Source organism: Hippopotamus amphibius, chromosome 5 (genome assembly GCF_030028045.1).
Source record: "Hippopotamus amphibius kiboko isolate mHipAmp2 chromosome 5, mHipAmp2.hap2, whole genome shotgun sequence".
Taxonomy (NCBI): domain Eukaryota; kingdom Metazoa; phylum Chordata; class Mammalia; order Artiodactyla; family Hippopotamidae; genus Hippopotamus; species Hippopotamus amphibius.
In genome coordinates, this window is record NC_080190.1 from 40312599 (window position 1) to 40333357 (window position 20759).

At 37.0% G+C, this 20759-nt stretch overlaps 2 protein-coding genes across 6 annotated transcripts in view; one reads left to right on the top strand and one right to left on the bottom strand.

The window, feature by feature from the left end:
* Nucleotides 1-9258, top strand: part of ATAD1 (ATPase family AAA domain containing 1) — a 55093-nt gene extending 45835 nt beyond the window's left edge. For both annotated transcript variants that reach the window (XM_057737472.1, XM_057737473.1), the window contains 2 exons: nt 5668-5801; nt 7579-9258. In XM_057737472.1, coding sequence (XP_057593455.1) covers nt 5668-5801; nt 7579-7699 — 255 coding nt within the window. In that variant the 3' untranslated portion in view covers nt 7700-9258. The remainder of the gene's footprint in view (nt 1-5667; nt 5802-7578) is intronic.
* Nucleotides 9259-17929: 8671 nt separating this feature from the next.
* PAPSS2 (3'-phosphoadenosine 5'-phosphosulfate synthase 2) overlaps nt 17930-20759 on the bottom strand; it is a 78302-nt gene continuing 75472 nt past the window's right edge. For all 4 annotated transcript variants that reach the window (XM_057735290.1, XM_057735289.1, XM_057735291.1 and 1 more), the window contains 2 exons: nt 20378-20607; nt 17930-19803 (listed from right to left, as the gene is read on the bottom strand). In XM_057735290.1, the coding sequence (XP_057591273.1) occupies nt 19662-19803; nt 20378-20607 (372 nt within the window). In that variant the 3' untranslated portion in view covers nt 17930-19661. The remainder of the gene's footprint in view (nt 19804-20377; nt 20608-20759) is intronic.

Sequence of the window (20759 nt, forward strand, 5' to 3'; positions counted from 1 at the left end):
GACAAGGATAGGCATTGATGAACAGAGAAGAAAACAAAGGGGATTAAATGATTTCACAAGTTCTTTTGAATTAGAGTGGTTATGGTGTGGCTAGAAATTTAACAGGCATTAGAAGGTAGTTGTGAACAATTTTGCAGAGACTTCAAGTTAACTATTACAGTTATGCAATTAAAGTTTTTTTTTTTTAAGAACTTTTATTGAGATACAGTTAACAGACAATAAACAGCATATATTTAGAGTGTACAATTTGGTGTCCCAGTCTCCCAAATCATTCCCCCCCAACCCTCTCCGCTTTCCCCACTTGGTGTCCATGTGTGTGTTCTCTACACCTGTGTCTCTATTTCTGCCTTGCATTTCCTCTTTCATAGTTGTTAGCATTTGCCTTATGTATTGAGGTGCTCCTATATTGGGTGCATATATATTTATAATTGTTATCTCCTCTTCTTGGTTTGATCCCCTGATCTTTATGTAATGTCCTTTCTTGTCTCTTGTAACATTTTTTATTTTAAAGTCTATTTTATCTGATGTGACTATTGCTACTCCAGCTTTCTTTTGATTTTCATTTGCATGGAATATCTTTTTCTATCCCCTCACTTTCCGTCTGTATGTGTCCCTAGGTCTGAAGTGGGTCTCTTGGAGACAGCATATATATGGGTCTTCTTTTTGTATCCATTCAGCCAGTCTGTGTCTTCTGGTTGGTGCATTTAGTCCATTTACATTCAGGGTAATTGTAGATATGTATGTTCCTATTACCATTTTCTTAATTGTTTTGTTTTTGTTTTTGTAGGTCGTTTTCTTCTCTTATGTTTTCTGCTTAGAGAAGTTCCTTTAGCATTTGTTGTAGGGCTGGTTTGGTGGTGCTGAATTCTCTTAGCTGTTGCTTGTCTGGAAAGCTTTTGATTTCTCCATCAAATCTGAATGAGATCCTTGCTGGGTAGAGTATTCTTGGTTGTAGGTTCTTCCCTTTCATCACTTGAAATATATCATGCCACTCCCTTCTGGCTTGCAGAGTTTCTACTGAGAAATCAGCTGTTACCCTTATGGGAGTTCCCTTGTATGTTATTTGTCATTTTTCCCTTGTTGCTTTTAATAACATTTCTCTGTCTTTCATTTTTGTCAACTTGACTACTATATGTCTTGGCATGTTTCTCCTTGGATTTATCCTGCCTGGGACTCTCTGTGCTTCCTGGACTTGGGTAGCTATTTCCTTTCCCATGTTAGGGAAGTTTTCAGCTATAATCTCTTCCAGTATTTTCTCAGGTCCTTTCTCTCTCTCTTCTCCTTCTGGGACCCCTATAATGTGAATGTTGGTGCGTTTAACATTGTCCCAGAGGTCTCTTAGGCTGACTTCAGTTCTTCTCATTCTTTTTTCTTTATTCTTTTCTGCATCAGTGATGATCACCATTCTGTCTTCCAGGTCACTTATTTGCCCTTCTGCCTCAGTTAATCTGCTGTTGGTTCCTTCTAGTGTATTTTTCATTTCAGTTATTGTGTTGCATATCTCTGTTTGTTTGCTCTTTAATTCTTTTAGGTCTTTGGTAAACTTTTCGATCTTTACCTCCAGTCTTTTTTCAAAGTCCTGGATCATCTTCACCATCATTATTCTGAATTCTTTCTCTGTAAGGGTGCCTGTCTCCTCTTCATTTAGTTGTTTTTCTGGGTTTTTATCCTGTCCCTTCATCTGGTACAAAGTCCTCTGCTTTTTCATTTTCTCTATCTTTCTGTGGCTGTGATTTTCAGTTCCGCAAGACGAAATACTGCTGATACTGCTTGATACTGCTGTCTGCCCTCTTGTGGAGGAAGCTATCTAGTAGCCTCCTGTGTGCTTCCTTATGGGAGGGACTGCAATTAAAGTTTTTAATGATATGTGGCAGGAAGTTAATATTTTTAAACCCCATATATGTGGTCCAATGTAAATATAGGTGATATAGGTGATTGATATATAGATGATGAATGTAAATGATGAGATGTAAGCTCTTGTCTCATATGAGAGCCATACTTTACACAGGCTATTGAATTTTATCATTTGAACTTAAGACACTACTCATTATGTCTAATTTAAACTTTGATTTTAGTGTTCTGCTTTTTTTTAACAGTGGTATCTTTGGAGATTCTTTTAGAATTACATTTGTCATTGGTACAGGGAATTTTTAGAATTCTGTTTCTTATTTATGAAAGTATAGAGGATTAGTCTAATCAGTTTTATGATGCAGACAGAATATGAGTGCTCTCTGGATAATTGCTGACATGGGAATGTCTGATTTCCTACTAGCTGGTGTTTATATGCTGGAGGCATATTGTTACTTCAATAGAATACAAAAGAAATTAATGTTAAAAGATGCCTCAAATCAGTAACACACACATTTACTTAATAAGAGGAGCACTATCATGCTTATACATTCTTGAGCAGAATTAGAGTTTTTGATGCAAACAGACGACTAGACTTTTTATTTTGAGTTTTTTCTTCTCTGTAGAAAAGAATGAAGCTTCTGAAATGATGTTGTTTTGCAGTCTTTCACAATTCTTTATTGATAGACCCTTAACACAACTCACTTATTTAAAGAAGATAGTATATTGGTTTTGGCTTAACGTTTTAAGTATGAAAGAATTAGAACTAATAACCTTTATACCTAATCAAGCATCATGTCTGACGCACAGTGAGGATGGTTTTTTTCCCTCCCTATACAGACTAACCTGAATTTATATATTTTCTGTAACAGCACGAATAATTAACAAGCATGGGTTTAGGAGACAGACCTGAGGATCTCACTCTGCTTGACCATTTCCTACTGTGTGATCTGGAGCAAATATTGTTAGCATCTCTGTCCCTCATTTTCTCACTTGGAAATTAGAGATAATGCCAGCAATCTCAGAGAGTCGATTTGAGAATTTAAATTAAATGATATATGTAAAATGCTGTGATTACCATGCAGTGTACAGTCAATGGCAGATACAGTGAATAATTGCACACAAATAAGTGGTATTCTTTCAGGCTATTTTTGACGTTAGTTAATTTATTCCTGTTTTGCTCCCAGTACTCAAAACCTTTTTTTTTAAACTTGGGAATTGCCTTCATACTTGGCTAATAAAAATAATTCTCATTACTTCATGGTTTATCTAGAGCCATTATCTTAACATGAAAAGGGCTACTTTTAGAGTGCTTGCTGTGTGCCAAGTATTGTGGTGAGATGCACATTGTTTTATTTAATCCTCAGTTCATCTAAGCAGTACATATTAGTACTGTTTTACACTTCTCTGGAAACTGAAATCCAGAGAAGTTATGTCATAAGTTACTGAGGTTTACATAGCAAAGTGATTGTAGTCTTTCTCTTAACCATTATGGAATGCTGCCTCTGTTTACTAATCTTTCTCTCCCAATGACTGGAATTTTCTATTCTTCTCTTATACTAGTTTTATTCATCTTTTGTGACTTTATCACCCTGTCATGCACAAGATTTGTGAGTGGCTGCAACATAGTGTGGCCCAAGAAAGGAGAGGGCAAAGGTAGAGGTGGAGGTGTTGATTGTTTGAGGGAGGAGGACTAATTTTTAACATCTTGGAGAATAACTTAGAAGGTCTTTTATTTTACACATGTACACAGATAACTGTAAATCTTGCACCTAGATTTAAAAGGTGATCTTAATATATTTTGCTTCATACCTACCCCTCCCCCACCCCGCACTATCATTGGCAGCCTGCTGTAGAGAACTGTTAGGGTGTATCAGTTCCATAAATTTGTGTGGACAGATACATAATACGGGTACAGATGTAGGTTATTTTTTTCTCTTTCACTGTTACAAGCTATAGAGAAATGAGATTCTTGTATATGTCTGATTTCTTACGTACACGTGTAAGAAGAGTTCCAAAAGTTTAAACTACAGAGAAAGATTCTGACTGTAATCAGACTTAAGGCTTCTCGAAGTATGACAAGATGCAGTGAACAAAGTGCAAGAACAGGCCACTGGGAAAACATTTGCAACCCTGCAGCCAACAGAGGACTAATATCCAAATTATGCAGAATTCCTATAATCAGTTTGTCAGGTTTTATGTTTGTGCGTTAGGTCACAGACTATAACTAGCCCTAGGAACTTATTGTCTGATACCCCCAGTGTTGTTACAGATCACCTGGTATTGTTGTGGATTTGTCCATTTGTTATATTTTTCTGGTGAATTATTTTTTATCATTATGTAATGATTTCTTTTTGCCTTTGTGGTGATTACTGATAAATTTGCATTTGTTCTTTTTTATTTTAGTGCTTTCCATGTATTATGCTTCTGTTTTCTCCCTGGACTCCCCCACTCTCACCCTGCCCACACTTTCCCCTCTCCCCCTCCAGTTCCCCTACCTCCCCCAGTCCTTTGTTCTTTAGTGTTGCTCTTGTGTTCTTCATTCCTTTTTCCATCTTCCTCTAGTCATTTGGAAGTTAAACATTCTCTTTTAGTGCTACTTAGTTCTCTACCCCAAATTAAATGATGATTATTTTTGTTTATATATTAAAGCTTATTTAGATTTATCTGTATGTTGTTTACCATTCTCCTTGCTTGCTCCACACCTGCCTTCTAGCTGCAGTTTTCTTTTTATCAAAGAATATGTGATTTCTCTTTATTTAACCTCTACATTTAGGATTGAGAACACTGTCATGTGAAGTCACAGTGCAGAGTTAATGGTAGATCCAATGTCGTCTTACCTCCAAGTCTCTTGTCCTTGTGTAGAGTTGCTCTTCTTACTTACACTAGGTCTTCCACAAAGACGAATGGGAATTTAGTAACAAATGAAGATGGCATTTCCAGTCAGCTTGGGGAAAGTAAATGTTAAGACAAATGGTTAGCTATATAGGGGGAAAAAATACAGCTGGATCTTTACTGCATTGTGTTCAAATCCTGGCTCTGGCAGTGGTGTAGCCTTGGGCAATGTATTTAACCTCTGCAGGTTTTACTATTACCTGCAAACAAAAATGAGAATACTTTCCTGACAGGATTAAATGAGAGTAATCCATGTAAAGTACTTAATACAGCAAATGACACATAAGAATCATTTAATACATGATAGTTACTATAACTAATTTTTTTTCTCACTTTCTCTTCTTAATCTACATATAAGCCTAAGTATCCCAAGTCTGTTATGTGCCCAGGAGAATCACTTATTTGGCTTAACTATATAAGCTTAGGTTGGGGAGCAAAACCGTAGGTGCTGAATTAGTGTTGAGGTAGTAGAATACCAAAGCATTACAGTTAAAATGAAGGTTAGAATATTTCAGTGGACTATGATTTTTGTAACAGACTCAGGACTTAATGATCCAAGCTATTTGCCAAGTATGTTGACCATATTATAAAAAAGTGTCAACATGGGACCTTCCTAAGAGGCACCAAAGTCAGTCCAACAGTATTTGAATGCCTAGGCTTCCCCATCACTCTGTGATACATCTAGTGAGATTTATTTCTGTTGTGGTCATAATGACAATTACTGAAAATTAGATTTCAAGTTTTAAGCTTTTATGGTTAAAAAAAAAAGAAAACTTCTGGAAACTGAAAATACTTTCTAATAATTCTCTTCCCATGCTGTTCCAATATGCTTAACTTTCTTTAATTCTAAGAAGAGTATTTGGATTATATCTTTTGCAATGTATTTTACATTTGTTTTTTAAGCATGTTTTATATTTGTTTAAGGTGGATAGGCATGTGGACCTGCTAGAAGTTGCCCAGGAAACTGATGGGTTTTCAGGCAGCGACTTAAAAGAGATGTGTCGAGATGCTGCCCTCCTCTGTGTCAGGGAGTATGTTAATTCTACATCGGAAGAAAGGTATGTGTATTTAGAGTTGATCTCTTAATATTTGTCAAACCCCTTTAGAGCTTTTAGGTTAGTTTCTTTATCTTGCTTTATAATACCAACTCTGCTTATGGAATAAAAAGGTAAATTGGAATTCAAAATTCCCCTAACTTTATTGACTTTTTTCTGAAGGAGAATTCTGGAAATGAATGTTCAAGGGAGGGTAATTTGGGGGAGCATCTGAAATGAAGAGAAAGAAGTAAAAGCTGAATTTCTACTGAAAATCCATGAACTGGGTTACAGAAAGCTGACAGAAACTTAGGCTTACCCATCTCTACCAGGAAAACAGCTGTTCTGGTATCCCTGGATTGCTTTTGTATTTTCAATTTTTACATTTCATTTTATATGGAAATAAGTGCCTTGTGTTCCAGAAATGTCACATTTATGGGGACATTGCTATGAACTAGACTTCAACTTGTTAATAGTGTATTTACTAAAAAAAAAAAAGTTGTGTCACTGCAGCAAACTTTCCTTGAAACCAGTTTCCAAGTATTTTGAGCTTGAGAAACCAATTTTGTACTAGCTGTATTAGTGAACTGGAATAATTAAGCCCTGATGAACCAGTGTCCTGTGTTTCCCATAAGGCCACTTGCCCTGAACCAGTATAACACTGTATTTCTAAACCCCTGTTCAGAATATCAACCTTCTAACATGACTCTTTAGCAAACCACTGTACTTTGGGGGCTTGTGTCTTTTGAGTTCTCTACCTCTTGCTCCATTATTTCTCAGTCGTCCTTCTTCATCCCCTGAGGCTTTCACTCCAAGTGACCTGGATTGGCCTGTTTTATTTATGTGTTTAATTGCATTGTATTGCGTAGCAAGCTTTGCCAAGAAGGTTTGTCTTGGTATAGGTTGGTTTTACATGAAAGCTACCCTGTTAACTTGTAGCTGTGCCTGCACTGGTTCTGGACCTATCTTTAGTATTCCCTTGGGCCCCTTCGTGGAGAGGGTCACTCCATTTATTTGTTGCCAGATTAATCCAGCTACTCTAGCACTAAAATTGGGAATACTTTTGACCTCTGTAGGCAAGAATCTACCTTCTGAAGGTTTTTATTCTTGTATATAAGAGGAGGAAAAAAAAAAGCTATAAATAAATTTTACTTAAATTATATTAATGAAAATTCTGTTTTTCTGCTGTCCTTAAAAAGCCCTGAAAATATTATATTTCAATATGCAAAATCTGGGTAATGGACTTAGATTATCATACTTTTTCCCTGAATTTTTTTCCTTAAGTGTTCATAAATTACAAAGGAGACATTATATATTGGCTTGGTGATGGGGGAGGACTTAGAGTAGCTGGTTTTTATTAATAGCAATGAATTTTATTTTCAGTTCATCAAAAGCTAAACACATGCATAAATATTATATACCTAAGACTGCTATTTTTTAATTCCAGGTTTCATGGAAATAACTTTTGATTCCTTGATTAGAATATAATCCCATTTAGACCAACTTTCACACCTTTATATTCTTAGTGTGAAGTATTTGATTTTAGTTACCAAGCTATAATGTTTATAGCCAGCCATTTTAGCTTCCTACCTCTTGCTGGTCTGTGCTTTTTAAAAATCTCTTTAGACATGTGTATGCATAGATTAATTTCTTGGAAGGATTCACGTGAAGCTGTTAATTGTGGTTGTCTTTGGGGTCTTAGATGGGTAAAAGACTTCATTTTTTAATCTTGGTAAAATATTTTAGGGAGATGTATTCTGAAGTTATTTGAATATCTGGTGGGTTTTTTTTTACATTTTAGCCATGATGAAGATGAAATTCGACCTGTGCAACAACAGGACCTGCATCGGGCAATTGAAAAGATGAAGAAATCAAAAGATGCAGCATTTCAGAATGTTTTAACACACGTTTGTTTAGATTAAGAGTAAAGATCATTTGTACAGTTCAACGTGACCTAGTTTGGTGTGCCCTCTTATCATTTGTGGAAATAGAACGGAAGGAGGAGTGTTCTTTAAATAGTGAGGGAGTTATATGTTCATGACACTGGTTTTATACTCTGATTTCTAAGTTATTGAGATATAGTTGTTATATAAATGGTATTACTACTTGTGAAAAATCATGAGGAGGAACAATTTAATCAGCCTGAGTGTGGGTGCTTCTGTTTGACCTCTTTAGCCATATATTGCAGCCTTATAGTGTCTAAGCTGGTTTTAAAGTAACAAATGATTTACCAAGTCAGTGAGAATTGGGGATGTGGTTAAGTGCTGGTTTCTAGATATGTGAGAGTGTGTGTATGTGTGTATATGTGTGTGCGCACATGTGCGTGTATATTAAATGTATATATTCACACATTTTATATTGACATTCTGTAGATAGGTTTGAATACAGAAACTTTTTTTTAACCCCAACTACTGAATCAAAAAGTACCAAATAGCATATAGCAAAACTAAGATTAATGGTTGTGTCTAAGAGGTACAATGATTCAGCCATTTCTAGTTGTCACTTGTTTTAGTTTGTCTTTTTTTCTTTAAGTTGAGTGTTTCTCCTCAGTTGAATAGTTGGAGTCAGCCACATCAGAAGCTTATATGTGGCTCAATTATGGTTGTCAGGATAATGGATAAAATACTTGTTCAGTGATCAGCATTGAATGGTTGTCAGCCATTTGTGTGATCAACACTGATTTCACCTCTTTCTGCAAGCACACTGAGGAGTGACATTTTTTAAATTGATATATGTAAAGGTGGACTGAAAGCCTTTCAGAAGAATGTCTTTGAAAAACCTCAGTACCATTCAATCCATGTATATGGCTTTCCTTTCTTCATTTAATGTAACAGTTCTGTTGAAACCATGGTTTTTTAATATTATTTTAAAATTATGTGTGTTCTTTAATTATGGTCAAATATAATTTGGTCATCAAAAATGAAATGATAGTTTAAAACAACTAGCTGTTACTAAATGTGCAAAAAACATCCATGTTGTAATTTTAATTTTTGTTTTCTTAGCATATTATAAATTATGCCCTATTTAGTACAGATATACACATCAGAATCCCCATATTGTATTTGTAGTCATTTGATGCTATGTGCACAAATATGACACTTTCTTTGTCCAAAGTTTCATTAACCAGAATTCTGTTATACGCACTTAAACATACAGCATGAGGGAAATGGCACAATACAATCTTGAGGTGCCTTCTGAATTTTTGTTTTTATTGTATTTCTTTGAAAACTCTCAATCTTTATTAACGTTATTGGATTAATTTCTTTGATAGTCTCACTAGAATTCATTGGATAGTTTGTTCTCCATTTGTTCTTTGAATGGTAGGTGGAGTAGAGCTTCAAGTTTTGAAAAATTGTGAAGATGGTTGAAAAATTGAATGCAAAACACAAGATACCAAAAATAAAATATTTTGTCTCCATTTGTAATAACTATTATACTGTTATTTTATAAATATGTAATAAAGAGGTCCCTCTTAATTGAATTTTCTCTACTTACTCCTTTGTCTTTTTCAGTTATGTAAAATTTTCTGGGGTTGTTTTGGTTTATAAAATTTGCCCTTGGACTGTTTTCATCTTGTTGTGTAACATTTATAACATATTCTAGTATCATTATTTTGTTTTGATATGAATTTCAGTAGTCATTTAATTTTATTCAGATGGCATATTGATCAAAAATAGGGGTGATATATCTCTCTTCATGTCCCTTATTTTTATCTTCTTTTAAATTCAGAAAACCCAATAGTAGTAATTGTTAAATTTATCACAGTTTTAATCATCAAATGAAGTTAGAGAAATACACTAAAGCCAACAACACTTGACTCATCTAGGCATCTTAATGTCTTAAAGTAATTGAGGAAGCTTTATTATATGATTTTAAAGAATGTTTAGTGTTATATAATATATCCTTCTGCTATAGACATATATTTGACATGAGCTTTTGACATGCATTAGATTCTAGGTTCTAAGGTATTTCATTTTGGGTAACAGTTAAAGGTAACTAGAGTTAGACTGCCTGAGTTTAAATCCAGGCTCCCCATTAATTAACTGTGTTATCCTTGGACTAGTTACCTAACTTATTTGAGCCTCAGTTCCTCATTTATAAGATGGAGTGACAGTGGCCACTCATCTTATAGGGTGTGTAATGGGATGATGCGTGTAGGGCACTTAGCATAGTGTCTGGCATGGTAATGTTCACATGTTGGCTGTCACATTATTTTATTACTTTTACACACTGGTGTACATATCTGTTGACCAGTGTGTAAAAGTAATAAAAGAATGCTCAATTTTTGAGCATTCTTCATGCTTAAACTATTTCCATGATCCCTAGATCTCAGCTCTAGCAATTGAGATGAAATGATCACCTGTGATGTTTCTCTAAAAGCCTCGTTGTTGGAAGACTTCTGGTAAGTCTGGTGTGTCTCAAACTGTTCCTTGGCCTTTTTAAAATAAAGTTTAGAAATTCAGTATTTGAATGAATTCAGTATCTCCTCTCTAGTTTATCTCCTTTCTCATTCAGCCCCTCATCTGCAGGGTGATCCAGAACTCCACGTTCTCAGTAGCTGGGTTGGATTAATCTAATATAACCACAATAATCTAGCATTACTTAGTAGCTATAATATGAAGGTCTGGTGTTGAGGATGTCTCAGGCTTTGAGTGTGCCTGAATAAAAATGGTACAGATATTTTTTTTCAACTAAAATTGTTTTATTTTGGGCAAATGTTACAGCTTCTTCTGGGTAAAGGCAATTAATTGGGTGATGTATATTTTATAATTCTCTTTTTAGTTTCTCTTAAGGTCAGTGTCAGAATACTGAATAGAATTCTGATATGCTACGCATATATCCAGCATGACTAAAACCCCAGCACCAACTGGGCCTCAAAGCCATAGAATCATTACATTTAGAACTGACAGAATCTTTAGAGAGCCTTCATTACCGAAATTGTTATAAATTTAGTTACCAAAGATAGTGTTCCCTAATCATCTCAAAAGTTACAGCTCTCTCTTTTTTTTAATTGAAGTATAGTTGATTTACAGTGTTGTGTTAGTTTCAGGTGTACAGCAAAGTGATTCAGAGAGATATATATTTTTTATATATATAAAATCTTTTATGTATATTTATGTATTTTTAATATATATAAAATCTTTTTGATTCTTTTCCACTATAGGTTATTATAAGATATTGAATATAGTTCCCTGTACTATATAGTTGGTCCTTGTTGCTTATCTATTTTATATATAGTAGTGTGTATATGTTAATCCCAAGTTCTAGTTTATCCCTTCCCCTACCCTTTCCACCTTGGCTAACTGTAAGTTTGTTTTCTCTGTGAATCTGTTTCTGTTTTGTAAATAAGTTCCTTTGTATCTTTTTTTTTTAAGATTCCACATGTGATATATTTGTCTTTGTCTGACTTGCTTCAGTTAATATGACCATCTCTAGGTCCATCCATGTTGTCAAAAGTTACAGCTCTAAGTACATGTATAGGTGAAAATTCTGTTCAAGTCATCGTGTTCATGAAATTGTATTGAGGAAAAGATGTAAGAGCTTACATTGTTCTATTTTGCTTCACAGATGTTGCTTTTTTTTTTTTTAAATATACAAATTGAAAGTTTGTGGCAACCCTGCATTGTCAGATGATGGTTAGCATTTTTAGCAACAAAGTATTTTTTAAGGTATGTACATTGTTTTTTTAGACATAATGCTATTACATACTCAGTAGACTACAGTGTAGTATAAACATAACTTTTATATGCACTAGGAAACAAAAACATTTGTGTGACTTGCTTTATTGAGAGATTTGCTTTATTGCAGTGGTCTGGAACCAAACCCACAGTATCTCCAAGGTATGCCTGCATGGCACAGATGCCAAATGCACGAGATCAAACCTAATAACCACTTAGGATGTGAGTAAAAACAAAACGTCCTTCGTAAACACGGGTGTGAATTTTACACTATTAACACCACATAAGGGTCTCATTACCAAAACACTGAACTGGGAGTATATTTTTGTGATTGTCTAATATTTACTGTTATAAATCTGCTTGAGAACAGTTTTAGATAAAAGCTTGTGTGCATTGAGATACAGTTTCAGTGAATGTTAGTGCTAGTGTGGAATGCATCAAGGAGACATGTTTGTGAATCATGACAGCTCAGTTTTAAAACTAGAGTCAATCACTGAAATACTGACATGCAAGATTTGGAGCTGAGAATAGAACACAGTGGAGTATGCCTCACTGTCCTGAAGATACATAGCTTCCAGAAATTTTAAGAATGATCAAGATACTCAATCAGGGGATGGTAATATATCATCCAGTAAACAAAGTCCTTTTGCAGACATGTCTGAGGGAGATGAGCATTGTCTACTGGGCCACAGTCAGCCTTGTACAGAGAACCAGTTAGAGTTCTAATGCAGGCAATCAACTCTAGCTGACCTAAGCAATAAAGGATTTATTTGAAGGATATGAGGAGCTCTTAAAATCAGAAGGGAAGTTGTTGTATAACAAAGGGAGTCCAACTCGAGGATGGAAGATGCCTTAGAGGACTGGGGCAGGGAGGGTGGGGGGGACTCGAGGGAGGGAGGGAATATGGGGATATGTGTATAAAAACAGTTGATTGAACCTGGTGTACCCCCCCAAAAAAAATTAAAAAATAAAAAAAAAAGAAATGCAAAATTAAAAAAAAAAACACTATTAGAACAATTGATGAAACTTGAATATAGACCATACATTAGATAACGGCATTGCGCTGTTGTCAAAAACCCTGAATTTGATAGCTGTACTATGATTATATAAGAGAAATGCTTCTTAAAAAGGATTTAGCACTAAAGGGCCATCATATCTGCAATTTAGTTTCATGTTGGTCAGCAATAATGATAGCAATAAAAATGACAACAATATGTGTGTCTCTGTGTACACACATTTATAGAGACAGGGAGCAAGCAAATGTGCCAAAATATTATCAACTGTTGTGGGTATTTGGGAATTCACTGTACTAACCTTGCGACTTTTCCACAAATTTGGGATTTTTTTTTTAATTAAAAACTAAATTTAAAAAAAAAAAATGTTAATATAAAATCACCATAGAAATAACTCCAGCACTGGCTGAGGAATCTCCAAACTTATTTGCTTAGCCTGAGTCCAGAGATGTAGCTATGTTACGTTTCTTGCTCGCCCTCATTCTGTTGTCCTCCTTCCCTTCTTCCCTTCCTCACTTTTCACTCCTCCCCTTGCTTCTTTTCCCCCTCATGACTACCTTCTTCCTTCCATCAAACCTGGAGTTCTTAACCTTAGAATCTGGTGGTCTGCGAACTACAGTGGAAAGAAAAATCACATTTGTTTAACATCTAAATAAAAATTTTGCGTCTTTATCAATTAAAAAAAAATCAGAAGGAAGCTGAAGAACTGGATTTAGGTTAGGAACTCTGAAAGCTCTAGAAGGTTTTTTAACAGAAATTGCTTAAGAATCTTGCTTTTATTCTACTGGATTAAATGAACTCCAGATGTTTATCTTTGAATTGCCCTACTCAATTCAAAATCCCGGGAGTGTGCAAACCCAAGTCAAAAATCACCCCCACCCCTTGGCAGTCCTGGAGCTTTGAGAGAATGACCCTTCAGGAACTCCTTTGGCTTAAATGGTTGGCGAACAAGTACAGTTGACCTTTGAATGACACAGGTTTGAATTGCTTTGGTCCACTTATCCTCAGACTTTTTTTGATAGCAAATACTACACGATCTGTGGTTGGTTGAATCTGGAGGTTCAGAACCATAGATACAGGGGAACTGTGAATACAGAGGGCCGACTAAGTTATTTGGGGGTCTTTTGACTGCGAGGAGGATCGACACCCCTAATCCATTGTTCAAAGGCCAACTGTATCTGGATTTACTGGTCAACTGCAAAAAGAGAGTGATGTTTCATCCAAAGGAGATTGAATATTGTGGAGAATGTGTCTAGACAAGAAAGTGGCAGATGACCAGCTGGTCACACGAGGCCAGTAGTGCTGAGGGCAGTATTATGACTCAGGTGGGCATGCTGGACAGATGAGCAATATACATTACAGTGTGTGTGCACAGGCCTTGGGGACTGCTCGGTCCAGGCCCATAAGCTTTACCACGTGATGATGGATTACTACTTGGCATGCCCAACTCTTCAGCCAGGTGATCACTTTTTACCCTGTAATTTATTTTGTGCCAGATAGTAGGTGTAAAAAAGAACAGTGGAGACTGAAGTACAACATGGGTTTTTGTTTTATTTCCAGGAAATACAAACTAGTTCCTCTGATAGGCAGTTACTGTGAAGGGCTGATCATTCCCATTTCTCTTAGAGTCTAGTCAGGCAGAGTCTGGGCTGTAGCTTTAATAAGATTGAGTAAACCAGGCTTAGCCCAACCCCTACCCTTTCAGGCAGGTGCCTTTTGATCTTAGCAGTATTTGAGCTGGGAGGGGTTTGGGTGCAGGTTCAGATGTTTGTGGTTCTTCTCTGTATTCAGTTCTGACAGAATTCTGGCATCCAGCCACCATGAGAATGCACAAGACTTTCAGCCCCCTCTTCTGCCATATTCTCTGCAAAATCCAGGGAAAGGGACTTGTCTAGCTTAGCAGTTTATTTTTTGTGCCGGGGGGGGGGGGAGGGTTGTTTTTTTTTAAGCTCTTTATTGGAGTATAATTGCTTTACACTATTGTGCCAGTTTCTGCTGTACAACAAAGTGAATCAGCTGTATTTATACATATATCTCTATATCCTCTCCCTCCCACAACTCCTTCCCACCCTCCCTATCCGACTCCTCTGTCATCACCAATCATCAAGTTGATCTCCCTGTGTTATGCAGCAGCTTCCCATTAGCTTTTTTTTTTTTTTTACATTTGGTAGGGTATATATGTCAATGCTACTCTCTCACTTCGTCCCAGCTTCCCCTTTGCACCACCTCTCCCCACGCCCCACCCCGTGTCCTAAAGTCCATTTTCTGCATCTGTATCTTTATTCTTGCCCTGCCACTGGGTTCATCAGTACCATTTTTTTTAGATTCCATACATATGCATTAGCATACGGTATTTGTTTTTCTCTTTCTGGCTTACTCCACTCTGTATGACAGACTCTAGTAGCAGTTTTCAAATGTGTTTCCAGATTTCAGTCACTATTGTCTGAAGTGTTGGCTGAATTCTCATGGCTGCAGAGTCTCTCCATCCAAGGCAGGCCTGCTCTTCCATATGCTATATCCAGACTCGAGGCCACCCTGGTATAAAAAAAAGGACCAAGGCTCTCTGCTTCTGAAAGGCTTATTTCTCCCTGGAAGTCAGTTCATGAAGAAATCCTTGCATCTGTTGTTCTTTGCTAGTCTCCTAGAAAAGTATTATTTTTATTTTGTCTGGACTTTTCTTGTTACTATGGAAGTGAAAGTCTTTTGCATCCTTCTACATTCTAGCAGAAGAAATTGTGCAGGTATTATAAGTCATGTAAAGTTCATTTTCAGCTTTTAAAAGTTTCAATCCCAATTGTAGAACTCTGTGTTACAGAAAGAGAGTGCACCAGAGAGCGCATGCACAGTGTAGCCTTGGGCACAATCTCTTTATTTTTGTGGGCATCTGTTCCCTTATCTGTAAATAGAAATCATAATGTGTACCTTCTATGATTGTTTTAAGAATCATATGAAGATGCCTTGGAAACTAGGAAGTAAATATGTCTGTAGGTCATCATGTCCTTAGAGAAGTCACCTGACATTTCTAGGCCTCCATTTCCTTGTCTGTACCATAATGGGAATGCCGAAATTAAGACGTGCTTTAAGTTCCCAACCTAGTTTTCACTAAACAGCATGCTGATGCAATGGTGACCATGTTGATAGACATTTTGGGGCCTTAGCAATACTGACCTGATCATCAAGACTTGTAAACTGGGTAACTTTCTTAGCTACTGATGGGTGTCAGCCTTGGTAAATAGACTTGTTTTAATAGGCGCAAATTATAAAACATGCCATTAGGTAGACAAGTCATAGACATTTCCACATATTTAGTATTTCTTTTTATTAAATGTGGCACTTTTGAAGCTGTACGCTTTCTCCTTGGTTGTGTACTTTGAATATCCAAAGATCTGGTACTTATATAAAAAATTTTTTTAATATAATTTGAGGATAGAATTGGGGTACAACCTCTTTAGTGGTTAATGGAATTAATTTCTTCCATAAATGTAGGTTCTTCTTGGTGAATACATTTACAGAAGCCAATCTTTTAACTAGTTGAAAAGACCAGATCAATATTGGAGTTGTTTACATGGAAGCAGGCCCTTATTTTTCCAACCTGTGCTGAGCTGAACTTTACCTCTGAACTATTTATGGAAAGCAGGCTTATGCAGTAAATATAAATCAAGATTTTTCTCTGCTCATAAGTGTGTATAATACAGTATGTAAGAACTTTCAGAAACATTATTTTAGTAAAATAGGTGCAGAGCAGGTTTGGGTTTCTGAAACAAGCCAACCATATTTAAGAATTTTACCAAATAAAGTGTGTATTTACTGCCAGCAATTACAAATACGTGTTATGACATTCAAAAGGCAGTGCCCATCAATTTGTCGCTTATGTATTTGAAGGTAATAAAATCATTACTTTTTAAAATAGTCTGTAATTTAGATTTCTTACTAATTGAGACCAGTCTTCCCTGTGGTTAATCCAAATGAGAAAATGTATGGAAAAGGTAATGGCTTGGTGGGTAGGGGAGGTTACCTCAGTTACAAAAGACAAGCCAGTGAAAAACTAGAAGACTCACCTACAAAAGGCTTTTTCTCAGTTTGCCAAGACTTCCTTGCATCATCACGCTTTCCTAGCTCCATAGAGAAGTATTTTTATTTTGTCTAGGTTTTTCCTTATCAGACGAAAATGTCCAAGCTTGTCATTGACCCATTTATTTTTAGTAATAATTTCAATAAGATTACAATATAAGCAAATAAAATAGGCACCTTTGGAGTATTATATTAGTGAATTGCTTATGTACATCACTTTCTGGTGAACATATATGATGAGTGGCCCAATAATAGTTAATATTGACCAAAGAATTAAATGAATGCTAGGGAGAAGAAAAAATTAGTGGTTACTCTTTCAGTGTCTATAGTTAATTATTGGTAATGGGATATGCATAAATGATAGAAACGTGTATCATTCAAAATCTCAAAGGCAAAAACTGCACTGTTCCATCAAACTTTTACATGCTGTTGACTGTTAATTGTTCTGGTGCTCATCTAATTTCCTGATTACTTACCTATCAGGAAAGTGTATTCAAGATCCTTGCTAGACCTAGAAGTCAGGTAGTAGGAGGAAGATGAGGGAAAAATAAAAAAGAACTTGCTGTTCTCAAATTACTAAGATTTGTTTCTTCTTGCAGGGAGGATGGATTGGAAAGGAATCTTGTGTGGCCTGATATAAATGCTGGTAGATTTGTAAGTCCACCATTACCTGAATGAATGATTTATATATGCCTTTCACACTGCCCTGTACAGTTTGGCATACTCCCTCAGCACCACTTACATCTTTATGTACTTACACATTCCCTGTTCTACTTTGTCCAGGAGCCAGCAAATAAGGATCTAGGGAGAAAGAGGAAGTGGCACCTTTGAGCTGGCTGTTAAACCAGTTTTATTTGGAGTGAGAACAGAAACAAAAATTTGCATGAAGCCTTTAGGACAGAGGAGAGGCAGGGACTCGAGGAGGGAAAAAACCCTAAATCTCCAGGCCTGTCTGAAGGCCACTGAAAGTGTGGATGGAAACAGGTATCCTTTCTACGTACACCAGTAGCAACTGCTGAGGTGAGTAGAGGTGTGGGAGTTGTGGAAAAAGCACAACTACTTCTAACCCTGCTGGTGAAACTCTTTAGAGGCACTTTGAAGAAAAGGGAACAAAATTAGGAAAAATTTAAAAGGTCCTCAGATCCCCATGCGTTGAAGTCCTGGGGTGAGGTCCCTGAGGAACTGTAGTGCTTGGCGGAGACCATGTGTCATTCACATCGAGAGCACTGTTTAAAAAATGACACAAACAAGTAAACAGACTCTTAATTATGATCTGAAAGAGCTGCTGTTTCTCTCCAATTATACAAAGTCACAAGGGCTTCAACCAACAGATGTCAACGCACACTTGATATGATACGCAGAAAAGATTCAGCCTTCATTTTCAGAAATTTATTAAAATAAGAACAAGCATCAGTTGTACATAGAAATAGTCATTAGCACTAAGTGGTACTCGAGCAGAAGAGCAATTTTAAATATATTTTAAAAATCACAAAATACATTGGTTAAGGCACTACATCTTGTCTCATGTTTTCAATAAATATGCTGTTTTTTTAAAAAGGCAGTAGTGAGGGCCTCTGGTTAAATGAATATAGGCACTATACTATTAAAGATAGTCATACTTTGTTGTGGCCATTGCAATTCTCAAAAGAACTTTCATTAGCTTGGATTAGCATTTAAAAAAAAATATTAAAAAAAAAATCACAGTTTTCTCTTTCTAATCTAAGTCTCTTCCAGAGAGGCGTGTACAAAAGGTACTACTTCTTCATATATTCCTTAGTAACAAGGATTTATGCACAAGATGCAAGATTGCCTCCCAGAAAGTAAAGCCATTAGAGGTTGGATGTCTCTTTGAACAGCATGAGTCTTTGGAAAAGTACTTTTTCAGCTGCAACAAAATCAGCTGGGTTTAGAAAACCCCGGACCTTTCAGCATCCAAGAAGACTGGCAAGTGCCCTCTGTTCAAGGAAGTTTTGTTAAGCAGTTGAGGGAAACCAGGTGCAGCTCCTGTGTTGTACAGGGTAGACAGCACCAGCCTTGGGAGTCCAAGTGGCCCGGGTGCTCGTTCAATGCCACCAGGACTTCCAAAATGCCAATTTGGCACTTTTGTTATGGTGCTCATTTGCTCACAAAGCCTGTGCTTATGCATTGTCTTAGTTGATCACCTGTTATGATGAAAAGGTTGGAGTTTCCTGCGTTTCTGTCCAGTTTCAGTGGCTCACTAGTCTGATGGTCTGAATTGTTTTTGGTCACAGCTGATGCTGCTGCCGTTAATAGGTGCAGCCTCTCCACAGGACACAATGACCACAGCAAAGAGGAGAAAAATTAACTCTCCACAACATTGCCACATTGTTTGAGGCCTGGGTGCAAATCGTTTCATCAAAGTCCTGTAAGCTAATTAAAGATGCCGTTTAACTGGAGTTACAGTGTTCACAGAAAAATATTAAGACTTCTCTTCTTATTAGACAGTATAACTTTTGGCAGAACTAGGTTGCATAGATCTGAGATTAACGTCACATTTTCACACATTTGGTTTCTCCAGTCAGGTCATACTTCATTCAGCACATAAGATACTGGGCAGAACGGCTGGATACGGGTATGAGGGAACTATTAGCGAGAATCTTGACATTAGCCATACCTCATTTAGGGTGAGACTTTCTTTTTTGTGTGTCTCAGCAGCAGACAAGGGGGTGCCCATCTGATTTCTTTTACTGCTGGTATGTGACAGGGGAGAGTGCAGGCTATCAAGCCTTAAGCTGGGAAATAAGCTGTACTTTTTGGCAGATAAACTAGATATGGTCAAAACTTTAAGAAATCTGGGACCTACTGCTCAGACGCAAGAGAAAATACAACCAATTTCATTCTGAAATGATCACAATGTTGCTTTTACCTGCTAAGGTTTGGTCTTCAGTTTTACTTTATATACACCACACACACACACACGTGTGTGTGTGTGCGCGTGTATATATATGTTGACTTGAAATTATAGACAACCTGTTTACCTTATAAAACACTAACTTTAAAGTCGATCATTGAGAAATAATTGGATACAAAGCATCTAATCACAAAAATAGAAGAAGATATCAAAGAGCACTTCAGAAAGGAAATCTGACCCTGAAGGGCATTTAGTTGTTCTTCTCCAGCAACCTGTAATAATCTGTCAGGACTTTCCATGCTTTGGGGGCCATGAAGCCATCTGGGGGGTTTTCTCCTTCCCGGGCCAGCTTCCTCATACGAGTTCCTGAGATGAAGTCGAACTCATTGTGCCTATCAGAGGATAGCAGCAAAGAACTCAACGTAAGTAACATCTACCTTAAAGATCCCAGCAGTAGGGTATGGGTTCTGAGACCACATTTTTTCTTTCTGTAAAATGCTGCATCTTCTAAAATAAGCAATTCACTAAATCTTCAGTCAAGGAACTGGCAAAAGAAAGGGAAATCATGGCAGCTATCCATTCAATACTGTGTACCTACTCAGTTCTTGGAAAGTGTCTTATTGCTCTGCCTACTTGTGTGAGCTCTGAGCATGATGAGTGCTCTATACTCATTGAAATCTTTTTCTGCGTTTACTTCCTTGCATGTAATGTGCTAGGCACTCTGCACGCTCAAGCAATGTATGTTAAAAAAAATATGAAAAAAAATATTTATGGACCATCTACTATATGCAAGGGGCTGTGCTACAATTTTAGGAGACACAAAACGTGCAAGACCAGCTCTTCGCTTTCAAGGGACTTTCACTTCAATTAGGAGCATGTGGAGATGCACTTGCAGAGCTTTCCAAATTTGCCTCCTCATTCCAGCTGTACAGATGTTGATTAAAGAATTTTCCTCTGAAAACCTACCTTGCTGGATCGTAGAAGTCCATGGCTTTTTTGGCTTTGTTGTAGGCAGCCACTCGGAATGGAATGATTTCCACAGAGGTGAGACCAGGGGCCATGGTCAAGACCTTGCCCCCATGAGTGGATTCATACAGGTCTTTCTTGGTCTCAGGGTGGGGCATTCCTGCAGGGTCCCGGCCCACAATGTAGAAATTGGCCCCTGCAACCATCCGGGACCTGCAGTGCCACTGGACCTAGGAAACATCACATAAAGGGCATGCTGGTCATCACTGGCCAATCCTGTGGGTCCCTATTTATGGAGACACCCCTCTATTCTGCTTTAAAAGTATCAACTAATAATTGCAAGAAAGTCAGTGAGGTGTCCAAGACTCCTGCTCTCGTCTTC